The sequence below is a fragment of the Watersipora subatra genome, chromosome 5 (genome assembly GCF_963576615.1).
Source record: "Watersipora subatra chromosome 5, tzWatSuba1.1, whole genome shotgun sequence".
Lineage (NCBI taxonomy): Eukaryota > Metazoa > Bryozoa > Gymnolaemata > Cheilostomatida > Watersiporidae > Watersipora > Watersipora subatra.
The window spans coordinates 64,244,749-64,261,880 of record NC_088712.1 but is presented as its reverse complement, the minus strand read 5'-3'; the positions used below and the strand labels follow the sequence as shown (position 1 = coordinate 64,261,880).

The 17,132-nt window shown below is 33.6% G+C and overlaps 1 protein-coding gene across 1 annotated transcript in view; it reads right to left on the bottom strand.

Annotated features, from left to right (window-relative positions):
- Window positions 1-2,697: 2,697 nt before the first annotated feature.
- LOC137396727 (exonuclease 1-like) overlaps window positions 2,698-17,132 on the bottom strand; it is a 35,910-nt gene continuing 21,475 nt past the window's right edge. Inside the window, exons 10-16 of the mRNA XM_068083036.1 lie at window positions 16,874-17,006; window positions 11,452-11,671; window positions 6,120-6,259; window positions 5,021-5,232; window positions 3,828-4,084; window positions 3,493-3,653; window positions 2,698-2,916 (exon numbers count right to left, since the gene is read on the bottom strand). Of these exons, the coding sequence (XP_067939137.1) occupies window positions 2,835-2,916; window positions 3,493-3,653; window positions 3,828-4,084; window positions 5,021-5,232; window positions 6,120-6,259; window positions 11,452-11,671; window positions 16,874-17,006 (1,205 nt within the window). The 3' untranslated portion in view covers window positions 2,698-2,834. The remainder of the gene's footprint in view (window positions 2,917-3,492; window positions 3,654-3,827; window positions 4,085-5,020; window positions 5,233-6,119; window positions 6,260-11,451; window positions 11,672-16,873; window positions 17,007-17,132) is intronic.

Genomic DNA, 17,132 nt, shown 5'->3' with positions numbered 1-17,132 from the left:
ACAATGTGGAACACGATGTTTTTTCGTTTCCTCCTCACAGCATTTTTTTTCACCGTATGATATCAACAAACATGTCTCTCGACAATCAAATTTGGCGGTTAGTGTGCTGCATACGTCGGAATAATGAAGATGCTGATATGCTATTCCTTGAAATCCCTCCCTTCACACCTGAAAGAGATACGACGCTCGCTCTCTTTTTCCTTCCAAATGCCGGCAATCGTTTGCTTTATGTAGGATGTTATCAGCTTTTTTCTAACTCATTCCCTCCTGCTATTAGACCAACTTCCTCTAGATGTCTACTTGAGAGTTCTCTAACTACGACGAGCTGACAACTCTGGTCTATCTATCCAAGCGTTCCCTATTTGCACAACTTTCGCATTGCAAACCCGCAATAACGAGGGAAAACTCTTCACTTTTTCTACAGATAATACTTACAAGTGAACATTCGTCTATATATATACATTTCAAAGTATGTGTACCGTAAGTCCTCATGCTCAAGCCATGCGGCTTGTGCTCAAAAGCAGATGACTCACGAAAGAAAAAATAATCCTCCAACAAGCCGCATATGCCCACAGACCGCGGCTAACGACTGAGGTTTTTTCATCCTTGACCCCTTCGGGAGCGAGATTGTTGAGACGGGTTTCGCTAATTTCCTGTCCTCTTGAATAAGAAAACAGGCTACATCAGTACATGTGAAAAGAATTTTCTTTTACTTCCAAGTACGAATTAAAATTCCTGAACCCTTGCATCAACAACTTACTTGCTATGTCTCAGCTAGATTTTTATCTGCTTCAATGTCAGCAGGTATTAACACGCTCCCAACCGCTTGTCTCTCACTCGTGTGTCACGAATTCATATCGAATTAGAGCGATAAATTCTTCTTTAGTCTAAAGTATTCCATAAACATGACATTGAAAATAAACGAGTAGGTCGCCAAAACCCCGTACATAAACGTGTATCATGGCTGCGATTCTATGGTTATAACGCGGAACTGAGCAGAGACCGCATTTATCGAGAAGCCGCCCTGAGCCCCACGTACGTTTTAAAAACTTGGCTTTAGCTGCGGTTTATGACCTTGAACCAGAAGCCGCACCTAACGACAAGCCGCGCGGCTTGAGCATAAGGACTTAAGGTATATGTATTTTAGTATTTCTGGCTATAGCTACTAAAATTTGGCATTAAGGCTCAGTATCACAGAAGATTTGATCTCGGAACATCACATTCACCAGACGACACGCTCAACCATGGAGCTACGGCGAGATTGATAGCTTCTTTAGCGATATGAGTGAATATCTGGGTGAACATACCGCTATGCATTACACAACATGATTAAAGATTGCTCTAACGACTTTTATTAGTAAGTTACTAGCCTGCGCAAATTAGCCATTGGCAATGTGCCAAGCTAATAGTAAGTGGCAGGCAAATACATTACCGGCCACTGTTTTATAAGCTGTTTTAATAGCCGTGCAACGCCGGACATTACGCTAGTCAACCTATAAAACTGCTGCGCTTGAGATGTTTTCTCTGGAAATAGACTAGATGTCTATCTAGATAGCTATCTAATGTTAAGGTATGCTAGAATAGTGAGGCGCTATAAACCCAACTTATGAGTACAATAAGATGCATAGCACAAAATGTACTTTAGAGCTGATGTAGGCTACAAGCCAGTTTGCTATGGCAGGCATAAATCTTTTGGTTCTCAGGCTAAGAGCAAAGCACTGCTTCAGAACACAAATGATAAACCATACAATAGTTACGTGTGAGGAAGACATTTGCTACCTAATAGTATAGCTATTCAAGAGAAAGTGACTCTTAAAACATTCCAATTCTCCTTCATTTTGCCATGAAAAACCACTAAGAAATGGTTTATGTAAACTAAAATTAATTTACAGTCTAATTTCTTTCACTGACCTTTTTAAACTGATTTTAAAGATAGTATATGAATTATCAGCAATCCTGAAGGTGAGAACCATTTGAGACAAAAAATAAACTTTTCCTTTACAGCCACTACAGATGTTTCTAGAGACCACTTGGAATCTACATCAACGAAGAGTAGTCACGCTGTATTTATGTTATTAGGTCAAGGTCATGCCAGCTAACCAGAAACGAGCTAGTGGTATTATTAGAGGAATGCAGAGCAACATGAAATCACGGCTGGAGGAAATAAGCATATTGAAGGATGCTATCTTTCAGATAGTTGACAAATCATGAGCCTTTCAGAGAGAGACCTGTTATTTGTGTGTTGCCATGGAGACTACACCAGCAATTGATATCAGCATCCATAATGTATTTTATTACATCATATTGAGATGAGCTACTAGAACGTAAATTTTTAAAATACAAATAAATTTTGGCAAGCAAAAAGATATACTCCAAGAGATCTTCAATGCACATGTTCCTTGACCTGATATTTAAATAGGGTTCAACAGACATACATATATACACAGACGCGGACACGCTTCGCTATTCAGACTGTGACTTAATTACTAAAAACATAAACAAAACAATAAAATAGTTTGAATGGATAAAGAATAAATCATTGCACCGATCTATAAGTAAATACAACTAAAAAGGTGTTGACACCCTGAAGTTTAGTTGTTCTGAAGTAAAATACCATCTGTAACTTGACCTTCCTATCGGCTATATCAGAACAGTGAATGCTTCCTATCGGCTATACCAGAACAGTGAATGCTTCCTATCGGTTATATCAGAACAGTGAATGTAGGAAAGATACGACCAGCAAACGGCTAAACATACTCCGTATTCCCTGCCTAGATCTTACTCGAGGCTGATACAGTTCAGCAAGGTAATCATGCCACATCTACGCATGGATATCACGTCAAATCAATGACAATCTCTGAAGAGTTTTGAGAGACAAGCAGAGTAGATCTCTTAGCAGAAGGCATCTGAGCTGCTCTAAAATAGGGATAGGAATTGAAAGGCTTTCTGAAAGTGCTTTGACCAATGTGATAGACAAAAGAACACTAGATAGATAACAATTGATGTCACTAGCTTTATAACATCATGTGATAACATTAGCTCTATACCATAACTCGGTAACATATCTCGATAACCTTAGCTACATGTTACAACTCGATAACATTAGCTAAATAACATCAATTGATAATATTAGCTAGAAGCAGCATTTGATAAAATTAGCTATACAGCAGAATTCGATATCGCTAGCAAGATAGCATCATTTGATAGTACTACCTTAAGAGTATCACAGGATATAATTCACTAGAGAAAATATAATCTGGTCCCTTATTTGACCAAGTTAACTCGCGCTGTCATTGATGAAAACCTGCTGTAAACTTACAATATATTCTATCCCTCATAGAAGCATGCAAGAGACAGCCACAGCTCTCAAAGTAAAACAATAGATACACAATTCATTGATGGCAAAAGGTTGCTCCATCAAACCTAATCTAGTAAAGTCAGTCTAGAAATCACATCAGAACACAGTCTAGACAGGCCTATCATCACACTCACTTGGGTCTCGTGAACTTGGCAAGGAAAGAGGAGACACCTGACTTCTTCTTGACACTGTCTTTGTTAGAGTTCTTGAGTTTCTGAGAGAGGATAGGAGAGTCAAAGGCCCGACAATTACTCCTCTCATTTGTATGAATCATTTCTACATCTTTGAGAGCTTCCTGTGAAACCAACAAAACGTGCGATAGAAATGTAAAGGAGGATATCGATGCAATATTATATAGCTGAGGGTCAAATGGGAAGGCAGAAGGGCAAAAAGCCTTAGATCCAAAGTATTTTACAAAAAAATAGTTACGGTCTACTATAATATCCTAAATATTCTGACGCTGCCTCACTTCACTTCGGGTGTTTGAGTCAGGGGGTGAACTCTCTGGCAACATATTATTGGTCGTTAAGATCTCGCGTGGCCCAGAGTCAAGTGTACCGGGCCTTTGGCAAGCAGCTTGCTCAATCGTTGCACAGTTTTCCTTCTGACTAGAGTTATCTCCATCGGCACTATCAGTACACTGAGAGTTCTCTTCCTTCGTTGGAGATTTAGTCAGCTTGAATGCTGAAAGCCTCCGTGTCACCAGAGGTTTTTCTGTTTTACTGCCTAAAAGCAGTCGAGAGCGTTCTGTTATTAGTATGTTGCTGTCCTGCTTCTAAATACACACATACTTATAATAAAAAAAAATCAAAAACAAAAAAATACGGAATGCAAAACTTTATATATATATTATATATAGAAACGCTAACTTCGCAAAGAATAATAAAGAAAAAGCACTCAATGTACTATGTGTAGAGTGAATTATAGTATAATATATAATATAAAGAGTAGGCCTACTTAGCTGTTAATTAATTACTACAAACAAATTTGTAGTAATTAACTAACTGCTAAATGTTTATTATATTATATATAAAAAATATTTAATAAATTTCACTAATAGATAAATAGCCAGGCCTACTGCTAACAGCACTGAAAAGTGCGGAGTGTTGTAACTAACTAAAGTGTTGGAATAGGTTAATGTTGCTTATCTTAAAATCCATTAAACGTAAGATTTAAAAAGATTTAACGCAAGGTCTCTTTAACGCAAGTTACCTGACGAGTGCAGAAACACCAAACAGACCTGTTGTGACCTTAGAGAGAAAGAACAACCTGGATTTGAAGAAAAATACAACACTCTAGCTAGTAATAAATTTCAATATACATGTATATATTTTATATATATTATAGATATATTTTGAATATCTTATATATATTATATGTTTTTACATTTATCATATATATAAAATATACATAAAATATATATAATATATATAAAACACATATACATTGAAATTTATCACAAGTAGAACTAAAACCACAGTGTTCAACATAGAATGGATCAGTATAAATTAGTAGTGAATTAGATAGTCTGCGTATCTTTGTCATCATGCTGTCGATCTCAACTCATCAGGAGTTGAGATCCAACTAACAGCCACTAATACAACATACGACTAACAATCGAACAGCTGAAGAAGGAACTAGCTGAAGGGACTAGCAACTCACCTATTCTGGAAAGCTGCTTAGCTGTAAACGGATCACTAGGGTCATCCGCTGATTTGACCTCGACAGCTTTACCAAAAACAGCCCTCTCTCTGCGACTTGGAGAAGTTGCGAGTTTAAATGGATTGGCAGTAACTGCACTACGCATGGTCGGGCTCACCTTGGGCTGCCGTCGGAATGGATTGATAGGTGGAATGCTAACACCAGCCTCATCACTGCAATGTAATGAATCACTATAAACAACTGATCAAAGCACAAGGTACAATCTAGGCAGCCACACTAGCTGTCTGACATGCAACTGCTGAGCTGGTAGAAAATACGGTATCTGTTATATCAGGAAATATTTAAAAAAGTGTATAAAGCAGACACGGCCCATATATAGACAAGTTTTACAAAGGCTGGTTCGTACTATAACGCCGTATCTTGGCGTTGATGCCACAATACTTCTGTGATCATCGATGTTCACACTATCACAAACCCATTCGCGTTTACATCAGGAAATACTCCGTGACGTCGTGTTATCATTTCTCTTTTTAACTTTCTGCAAAGAAATCTCTTTGTTTTCGTGTGCTGGAATCAAAAACTAGTCCCGCAGCGATTATCATAAACGGATATAAATAAATCTCGCCATCCGCGACTGCGAATTACCATCGCCAAAATGGTTGCATTTGAAATGTGGTCGTCGACGCTCAGTGAAATATCGGGAAAGTTTGACAGCTGCAAACTTTCCCGACAGGTCTGCGATGCTTCGTCTATGCCATCGGTTCACGGTTCACATAATCAACGATGAACGCCGAAAGGGAAACGCTGACAAACGGCAATATAGTGTTAACCAGCCTGAGCCAGGAATAAAAAATAATCATTGTTCAAAATTGATGGAGATGACAACCTGTTCCACATTAATATATAGTCTGATTGATGCTGAAAAGCAAGGAAGTAACATACGTGACTCAATAACATAAGCGATGACTTGACAAATGAAAACAATCAGTCTCTTTTGTCTATATTACGTCTAAACAGATCAAAACAAGTTAAAGTATGGCTTATCTCCTCTTTACAGCACAAGAGTAGACAACAACGAACAAGAGTGAAAGAGCTACACCTGTGTGCTGCTGATGTGAGCTGGGCGAGCTTTGACTTTAGCAGCGGGGATTTGAACTGCTGACTAGGATTGGGCGAGAGGCCAGAACTCTCTGTCCCCGACTCATGGATAGATGACTTGGACCACCGGAATGCATTAGACTACAAAAGCATGACAGGTCTTTAGATGACAGGTCTGTAGATAAGACCTCGTAGTCTATCTACAGTTTTAAATGCAGAGAAAAGGGGCTTAGAAATGCCCTATAACTGTGCAGGAGAACTTGTAAAGCAGGAAACGCAAAAACAGGGATCATGGGCCAGGTGATACTATTTCAATTTAGAATAATGTACATGTATACAAAAAACAAATTATAAAATTTTAGAGTGATGCGCTCTAAGAGTAATGTTATTACTGTCATCCTATATATATATATGTCAATCTCAGTGTTTGTGAGTCCGCCTGTACTTCGGTGTGTCCAGCTATAGCTATTAAAATCTTGGAACAAAAAGCTTGCACCGTGCTGGACTTGAACTCTTCAATATTGCACCAATGATCATGGTGCAATCATTCAATGATGAATTATTGTACCTCTCGATGATTGGTGTTTGTAAACCCATCATCAAACCACAAAATTCTACGAAGGTTCTTACGATTCTATCGCTCTTACTATATACTGTATACCCTTTTCCGGATTTCACACGCTAAATGATGTATTAATTGATACATTACGCCAACGGGTTATGATGCCCGTTATAAAATATTTTTTGCCTGACTCTAGGAAACACGATGCTTTTTTGTCCTCGCCATAATAGGGTGAATTTGTTTTCCCGCCATACGATATCAACAAAAATTTCTCTCGAAATTTAAATTTGGCGATTTGTGTACTGATTATATACGTTATTAGGAGATATACGCTGCTCGCCATGGCGAGTTCAGTGTTATCCGTTATGGTAAAAACCGATTCGCAAACAGATAAGTGATAAAATTTTAGTTAGAAGCTTGAAGTTGAATACTAAAACTTCTTTTAAGTATGTGTTTAGTAAGCTAAATTCATTCAAGTTTGATTCAGCGTTTATGATACGCGTCTGTCTCGAACTCACCCCGATACGTTCGGCGCGTAGCACATTGTAATATTACATTTTCTTGCAGATCATAACCCCAAAATGCAATATACAGTGAAACATGGATAACTCGCCCTCGGATATAGCGAACACATGGTTAACTCGAATGGATTTGCTTGGTCCGTTCCCACGCAATGATAAATGGCTCTATATAACTCGAACTCAACAGTGTTAATTCGAACTGTTTTTTTCCCAACGGCTACAGAAACGGTTGCTATCGCTTTAGAAAATCACTTTATTCCAAGCCATAGAGGTAAACCTCAACTTTTCGTAATTCATAAGCGTCGTTATTACCTCCATCGGCAAAATATTTTTGTCAACGACTTTTCTAAAGGTTTGGTGAAATTTATACTGCTATACGATGAATAGCACGGGCCAGCCGGGTCACCCGCGCAAGGATTTTCGCCATGTACATACAAAACAAAAACAGCATGTTGTTTTTGTTTTGTAATTGCGTGGCGAAAATCCTTGAGTGCGTGACCCGGCTAGCCCGTGATGAACAGTTTTCCGACGTTGATTCCGTGTTGAATCAACGTCGGAATGTTGAATGTTTAAAACGTCTTAAAAATTGTTGTAATTAAACGTATACGTTGTCTTAGCTAAAAAAACTATTCATCGTTTGACCTAAACACAGAATACGTGTACATTCAATTAGTATCCATTCAAAAATCATGAGTGATATACAATGTACCGTAAAACCTCGTAAAACTTTTAATTGAACTGCCTCGGAGTGTTGCTCTTAACGAATCCCAGGTAAAGTAAGGTAATCTTTGCATAAACTTCAAGAAAAATCGGCAAAATTGATCGTGGGTAAAACGCTCAAAAGAAAAAGATGTCTTTTCTTTTGAGTATTTCAGCAATGATCAAGTTTTGCCAATGTCAATCTAAAAAACGTCCTGGCAATAACATCACCTCAAACAACAAACCAATCTCAAGTGATAGAAAAATCTCTATACTTTTTGATAAAAACGTTTTAAACTTTACATTAGAAGCATTTAATTTGAAACAAGCCATTTGCGCTTTTGATTTATATTATAGTTTGTATATGTACATGTATCTACTAATAAATAAGTAAATACATAGACTTGTGACAGTGCTCTGATAACTTGAACGCTCTGATAATTCGAACACTTTTGCTCGGTCCCTTGAAGTTTGAGTTATCCGAGTTTCACTGTAGTTATTGCAGGTAACTATAGTTACTAAGGTTAACATATTGTTTTGTTACTATTTTTTAATTCTGATGATTTCCTCATGATATGAAGTTTAAAACTTGGAATGGTAAATGTTGTATATGTAAAATAAAAATAAATTTTTTGTCCAAAGTCGCTTTTATTACCCGGGGCAACGCCAGGCATTCATCTAATTTTTTAATAATTATAGATAAAATCCTATTGAAAAATAACAGCAATCCAACACTAATCTATAAACAGTTCACTTCATTTTATAACCAACTTGTTTGTACGAATACAAACTGTCATTGCAAAGACCTGCTATTCTGTTGATAATAAGACTAAAAAACTATAAAACTAAAAATAATACTATAAAAGGTGCTCTTAACCGCAAAATACGAAAATTACAAAAATCATCTCATTTGCAAAAATAACAAAGCTAGAAAGCTCGCTTTTTTATGTTTGTGACCTCATATTGCATCATGGTAATTAATATTTGTGTTATGCTGCCTGGTTCTTTAAACCTGAACTCTCATGCCTAAAACTTGACAAGCACCGCTGCTCATAAAGCATGAACAACGCTGCGCTGATTATAATGCTACAACATAAATTTGTGGAACATAAATTTGCGGCATACAACATAAATGTCGCAAGAACAACATAAATGTCGCAAGAACAACATAAATGTCGCAAGAACAACATAAATGTCGCAAGAACAACATAAATGTCGCAAGAACAACATAAATGTCGCAAGAACAACATAAATGTCGCAAGAACAACATAAATGTCGCAAGAACAACATAAATGTCGCAAGAACAACATAAATGTCGCAAGAACAACATAAATGTCGCAAGAACAACATAAATGTCGCAAGAACAACATAAATGTTGCAAGAACAACATAAACTTTGTTGTTGTTTAGCAATAATTTAAATTTCGAAAACGCAAAATAAAATGATCGGCTCCTTTTTATTATTTAAACAGTCAGATGTTGGATACTCGAGGTGTTCAGTAAATAAAAGGACAGACAAACAATACAAGAGACCCCTTCAATATATTGATGTAAATATAATATAGCAAATGTTCATCAGCCATAGCAACTCAAAGCTTCATCAAATACCTATTTTATTATAAGCTAATTTTTTAAAACTAATTTATTGAGCCTGCTTTGTTTGACCACAAAATTACTAACCCTTGGTAATCTTGCACAAGTCAATTTGTAAGATTTTTTCGGAATGCCAGTTGTAAACAAAGGAAATACCAACACATATATAAAATAATTAAAAAATCAGGCATATAGTTTTAGGTGTTTTCTGTTATCCACTCACCCCAGATAGGTGAACCTCAGTGCCAAATATGAGAATTCCGCTGTTCTTCAACCAATAGGTATATCACATTACTGGATGAATGCCCTGAGTTGCCCGAGTAGTAAAAAAGTCTTTGTGCAGAAAACTTATTTTTATTTGACATATAGAACATTTACCATTCTAACTTTTAAACTTTAAATCTTGAGAAAAGTGTTTTTGTGCAGTTCAAATAAATTAAGAGAAAAAATAAACTATGAGTTCATAGAAGTGCGTATGATAGAGGTTACTGTTGCAGCAGAAGCTCGTTGCATCTTGATGAATGACACTGGTAACTTTTGATACCGGTACAAACGTAAAAAGGAGATATCAGACTTTCGTTGTCTGATACTTTGTTTGACCGAATGGAGAGAAAATGTAGAGGCAACTCCTATTTCAAATAATACAATTGTCACCGTGAAAATTATTTAGCTTTTACAGATTTACCGAAACTGGAAATATGAGTGTAACGGCACATTTGAAAGTAAAACAACACATTTGAAAATTACTAATTAAAAAGTTAATGGTAAAAAAATTAGCTTTTAAAAAATTTCAAAGAATAGCAATAGCAAAAGGTAATAATAATTAATAATAAGAAGCGCACATCTAGCGGAGGGAAATGGCGAAAAGAAAATGCAGTATATGGTGAGAGCAATGGGAATGATACTAACATCTTAGCCTTGTGATTACGTGTGCTTATTAGGAGACTGGCAATTTGATTGTCTTGAGTTCAAAGCTACTACGAAGTTGATTTTTTGCTGGTAAAACTTTAACGCTATTACTGGACAGATGAATGACAGACAGACAAACATTGAGATTTACGTATACAGTGGAACCTCGGTTCTCGAACATAATCCGTTTCAAAAGATATGAAAACCGAGTTGTTTGAGATCAGAAACAATTATTCAGATAAGAGTTAATGTATGTAAATTTTAATCCGTTCCAAGCCGAGAAAACAACTTCGGTAAAGTATTTTTTAAACATTTTACACCATAAACTGAACTGTATAAAAACAGGTAGATGTAGATCGGGTTTATTTTTAATAAGATATTTTATATCTATGATAATGAAAACAGAAAAAAAGTAAAAATTTCGTATGTTTTGCTCTTAAAACATCGAAATCATTTTAGGTTAAGATATAATACCAAAAATTGCAAAAATTTATAATGAAACAGCAAAAAATGCTACAGATCAGTTACATCAGAAATCATGTGAAAAAGAACATATAAACAGCAATGGCATGTTTACTTCACATCTTTGAGGGAAAATCCTCCAAAACAATTTAGGTAACTCGACTGGAGGAGTTGTTTCCCTAGCAAATCTCTTCGGTCTGCCCGTCGTTCCAGACAGTTTTGTCCTTTTTATAAAAAATTTGTGATGTGTAACTTGCTTCTCCATGTGTTAACGAATGCTTCCATGCTGTTTCCGGAGTTGTTCCGAGCGTTTAATTATAATACGCATACTCCGGTTTGGTCGAGAACCGAATTTATGTTCAAGAACCGAGGCGAACAAATCTAAATTTTTTTGATCGAAAACCGAATTGGTCGAGAACCAGAGCGTTCGAGAACCGAGGTTCCAATGTATTTGAATAGATTTAAAGTATGAGCATAAAGCCTTCATTGCAAGGTCATTCATATCAAGCAATGTACATGAAACCCTTAAGATGTGCCAAACTTCCTCGACCAGTTTTTTTTTAGAAACTTATCAAAGTTTGAACAAACCTTGAGGGGATGGCTGTCTAGCTGGTCTAAGGCTCCAAGAAACTTAGCCTTGTAAGTTGTGTTGCTTTGTGTGGAACAGTTAGAAGGGCTGAATTGGCTCGCATCGGACTGGCTCAAATCCTCTAACTGTGATTGGTTGACAGAAGCAATACCAGAGTCAGAAGGAGACAAACTCATATCCTGCTGATCAAGACCACACTTCTGGCTAGAGCCAAAATACCTACAAAAATCAACTGATAGAGAAATGACCAATGTGATTGATGAGCACCTGTGTGCTCATCATTACTTTAGGCACCATACATGGAAATATAGTTAATAGTAATTAATGATTTATATTAAGTAATGATTTATAGTAAGTAATGATTTATAGTAAGGAATAGTTTATAGCAAGTAATAATTTATAGTAAGTAATAGTTTATAGTAAGTAATAGTTTATAGTAAGTAATAGTTTATAGTAAGTAATGATTTATAGTAAGGAATAGTTTATAGTAAGTAATAGTTTATAGTAAGTAATGATTTATATTAAGTAATGATTTATAGTAAGTAATGATTTATAGTAAGGAATAGTTTATAGCAAGTAATAATTTATAGTAAGTAATAGTTTATAGTAAGTAATAGTTTATAGTAAGTAATGATTTATAGTAAGGAATAGTTTATAGTAAGTAATAGTTTATAGTAAGTAATGATTTATATTAAGTAATAGTTTATAGTAAGTAATGATTTATAGTAAGGAATAGTTTATAGTAAGTAATAATTTATAGTAAGTAATAATTTATAGTAAGTAATAGTTTATAGTAAGTAATAGTTTATAGTAAGTAATGATTTATAGTAAGTAATAGTTTATAGTAAGTAATGATTTATAGTAAGTAATAGTTTATAGTAAGTGATAGTTTATAGTAAGTAATAATTTATAGTAAGTAATAATTTATAGTAAGTAATAGTTTATAGTAAGTAATAGTTTATAGTAAGTAATGATTTATAGTAAGTAATAGTTAATAGTAAGTAATGATTTATAGTAAGGAATAGTTTATAGTAAGTAATAGTTTATAGTAAGTAATGATTTATATTAAGTAATAGTTTATAGTAAGTAATGATTTATAGTAAGGAATAGTTTATAGTAAGTAATAATTTATAGTAAGTAATAGTTTATAGTAAGTAATAGTTTATAGTAAGTAATGATTTATATTAAGTAATAGTTTATAGTAAGTAATGATTTATAGTAAGGAATAGTTTATAGTAAGTAATAATTTATAGTAAGTAATAGTTTATAGTAAGGAATAGTTTATAGTAAGTAATGATTTATAGTAAGGAATAGTTTATAGTAAGTAATAATTTATAGTAAGTAATAGTTTATAGTAAGTAATAGTTTATATTAAGTAATAGTTCATAGTAAGTAATGATTTATAGTAAGTAATGATTTATAGTAAGTAATGATTTATAGTAAGTAATAGTTTATAGTAAGTAATGATTTATAGTAAGTAATAGTTTATAGTAAGTAATAGTTTATAGTAAGTAATAATTTATAGTAAGTAATAGTTTATAGTAAGTAATGATTTATAGTAAGTAATAGTTTATAGTAAGTGATAGTTTATAGTAAGTAATAATTTATAGTAAGGAATAGTTTATAGTAAGGAATAGTTTATAGTAAGTAATAATTTATAGTAAGTAATAGTTTATAGTAAGTGATAGTTTATAGTAAGTAATAATTTATAGTAAGGAATAGTTTATAGTAAGTAATAGTTTATAGTAAGTAATAGTTTATAGTAAGTAATGATTTATAGTAAGTAATAGTTTATAGTAAGTGATAGTTTATAGTAAGTAATAATTTATAGTAAGGAATAGTTTATAGTAAGTAATGATTTATAGTAAGTAATGATTTATAGTAAGTAATGATTTATAGTAAGTAATAGTTTATAGTAAGTAATGATTTATAGTAAGTAATAGTTTATAGTAAGTAATAGTTTATAGTAAGTAATGATTTATAGTAAGTAATAGTTTATAGTAAGTGATAGTTTATAGTAAGTAATAATTTATAGTAAGGAATAGTTTATAGTAAGGAATAGTTTATAGTAAGTAATAATTTATAGTAAGTAATAGTTTATAGTAAGTAATAGTTTATAGTAAGTAATAGTTTATAGTAAGTAATAGTTTATAGTAAGTAATGATTTGTAGTAAGGAATAGTTTATAGTAAGTAATAGTTTATAGTAAGAAATAGTTTATAGTAAGTAATGATTTATAGTAAGTAATAGTTTATAGTAAGTAATAGTTTATAGTAAGTAGTCCTACGACCAAACGAGCGGGAGCGAAGTTTGAGAGTTTTTATGATAAATGCATGTGCACACAATTTACGAAAATTATTCATCAACAAAGTCGCAAACCCTTGTCTCGAAATTTCATCAACAAATTTAACCATCGTTTTGTAGAGTCGTTAAAGTATAATAACAATACAAAACACATATAAGCCTATTTAAATATGTTACCAAGTCTTTGTAAATTGTTGACAGTCTCTTAAAACTTACCCATCTGAATGGATTATACACAAATAGACAATTTATTTGGCCAAAAATCGTTATTAAAACTTGCTAAGCCTTATTTTTATCAAAGTTAAGACCGAAAATTGAAACGCTGAGCGACAGGAATAGAACAATTAAGTCGTGCGCATTTCACGAAAAAATAACGTGCACATTTCACCAGTCTATAGCATTGTCGGATTGCCGAAGGTTTCTGTAATTAACGTAGGAGTACTGAAATCGTTTCATTTTTGCCGATTTCAAAGTAACTGACATTTTAGACACTTTTGAGTACATTGGTATTCTAACTGATGTCCAACGCAGTGTAAGTAAAGGAAATGACGATGATATTTTTTCTAACGATTCTTATGAGATTATTACAATATTTAATTATAAGTTTGGATGACTACAGAACAATGACTACATAGTCCAGAACTTTTAAAAATCTATATAAATATCACAACTTCTTGATATTGCTAGCTATGACGTTTTGAAATGTAAACAAAATTGTGCATTGGTTTTATATTATTACTATATTAATAATATTGGTTATTCTAATAATATCAGTGAATTTTACTTCTAATATTGGCCAATATTGCATTTCTCCTATTGCAGGGGGAGAGATATAAACATATAATCTTTTCCTTTCATTATTGCTATTTGTTGTATATAATAACACCCACACCCAGTACATTACAGCTACCATTGCAGTTATCCTATTGCACTGCAGTGCCATTTGACTGCTAATATTGCATTTCTCAACCATCAGTACTCTTTCTTTTTTCCAATATCTCTTTGGTCGTGGGCTGTATGACAGTGGAATTTCTAGTGATTATAATACTTAGGCAATGACAATAACAGCAGGAAGGACAAAAACCTGTCCAATAACCTGTTTTATAGTAAAATTGAACATCTAGTTGTAATAATCTGTACATATGACAGTGCACCCTCAAGTTATGATTACCCTGTTATATGATGTTTTTGCCTTACGATGTAGAACACGATGTTTTGTCACCTCTCCAAACAAAATATTTTTCACTAGAATGATATCAACAAAAATTTCTCTCAAAATTTGAGTTTGGCATGCGGTGTGCCGAATACTTTGGAATAATAAATATGACAATAGGTATTTGCCAAAATCTCTCTCAAAATGCATGAAAGAGATGCAGTGCTCCAACTCTCTCAGTTCAGAGTTATATGTTAGAGTGAAAACAAAACTCGAAACCGATCAATGATAAAATTTTGGCCGATGAAACAGTTCAAGTTTAGTAAAATAGGTAAAATTACATAATAATAATATTAGCTAATATACCTATTACCTAAGATTACCTTAGCTAATATACCTATTACCTAAGATTACCTTAGCTAATATACCTATTACCTAAGATTACCTTAGCTAATATACCTATTACCTAAGATTACCTTAGCTAATATACATATTCCCTAAGATTACCTTAACTAATATACCTATTACCTAAGATTACCTTAGCTAATATACCTATTACCTAAGATTACCTTAGCTAATATACCTATTACCTAAGATTACCTTAGCTAATATACCTATTACCTAAGATTACCTTAGCTAATATACATATTCCCTAAGATTACCTTAGCTAATATACCTATTACCTAAGATTACCTTAGCTAATATACCTATTACCTAAGATTACCTTAGCTAATATACCTATTACCTAAGATTACCTTAGCTAATATACCTATTACCTAAGATTACCTTAGCTAATATACCTATTACCTAAGATTACCTTAGCTAATATACATATTCCCTAAGATTACCTTAGCTAATATACCTATTACCTAAGATTACCTTAGCTAATATACCTATTACCTAAGATTACCTTAGCTAATATACCTATTACCTAAGATTACCTTAGCTAATATACCTATTACCTAAGATTACCTTAGCTAATATACCTATTACCTAAGATTACCTTAGCTAATATACCTATTACCTAAGATTACCTAAGTGTTTAGTAAGCTAAATTCATTGAAGTTAAACTCAAACTTATGTTATACATCTGCCTCGAAGCTAAGAGCTCCCCACGGTACGTACTTACGGTAGGTACGTACTGCGCATAGTACATTATAATATTACATTTTATCGCAGATCGTAACCACTAAATACACTAAATTTACTGCAGGTAACTATAGTTATTAAGGTTAACATATTATTTTGTTAGTAATTTTTAATATGTACAGTACTTATATAAAATTTCCATGTGTCTTATCAGATGTGTTTGCATCAGATAGTTACTATTGGTTTCTATATCCCTACATATGAAATTTTTGTCTAACGATGCCAACACTGGAATGAATTGAAACCTTATGGCGAGGTTCCGCTATACCGAAGCTATGTAACATCAGTTATAATTATAGGCTACTGGGGATAAGACAGTAAATCCTTGGAAAAATTATGTATGATAACCTTGAACTCAAAAAACATATTAGAGGTAGGATTTGTTTTGAGTGGAGGAATATTAGCCAACTTCAAATTAAATTTTGCACAAATGTTGCCTATAAATGTTCACCACTTGGCTGAGTGCATAGTCAATAATGTAACTACAAGGACATTGATAATTTGCAAGTATGACTCCCAACCATTTTCCCAAAATGAGTCGAATTTACTGATATTACACATTCAGCTTATAATATGTGTTAAGATAAATGGGAAGTATAGTTAATTTGTAACATTTTTATGCAGAAAAGAACTCTCGGCTACCATCGACAGCAGAATAAATATGTTTCTATACATGACATGTGTATAAACTATTATAGTATGTCGAGGAAACAAGAAGTTTTGCATGATTCCAATTCAACACTTTATCTGTAATCATCAGTTGGAAATATACCCTTACAAACCCATACGTAAATTTACAGAAAAAACAAAACAAACCTGCTAGTAACTGTAACCTTGGCAACACCATCTTCCTCCTCTTTTTCATCACTATGATAAATTCCCCTTAGCTTGTCTTTCTTAAACCTGTTAACTCCCTCCCTTGGAGTGAGCTTAGGAGGAGTGGCAGGGCCTAGCGAGTGCAATTCAAATGTTAACCATGACAAACACTTGCGTCAAATTCGGAAACACGTACATGCTTAGCTAGTGTTAACAGTTGAAACTGTTATAGAAATGAAAAACTTTATGTACAAAGTGG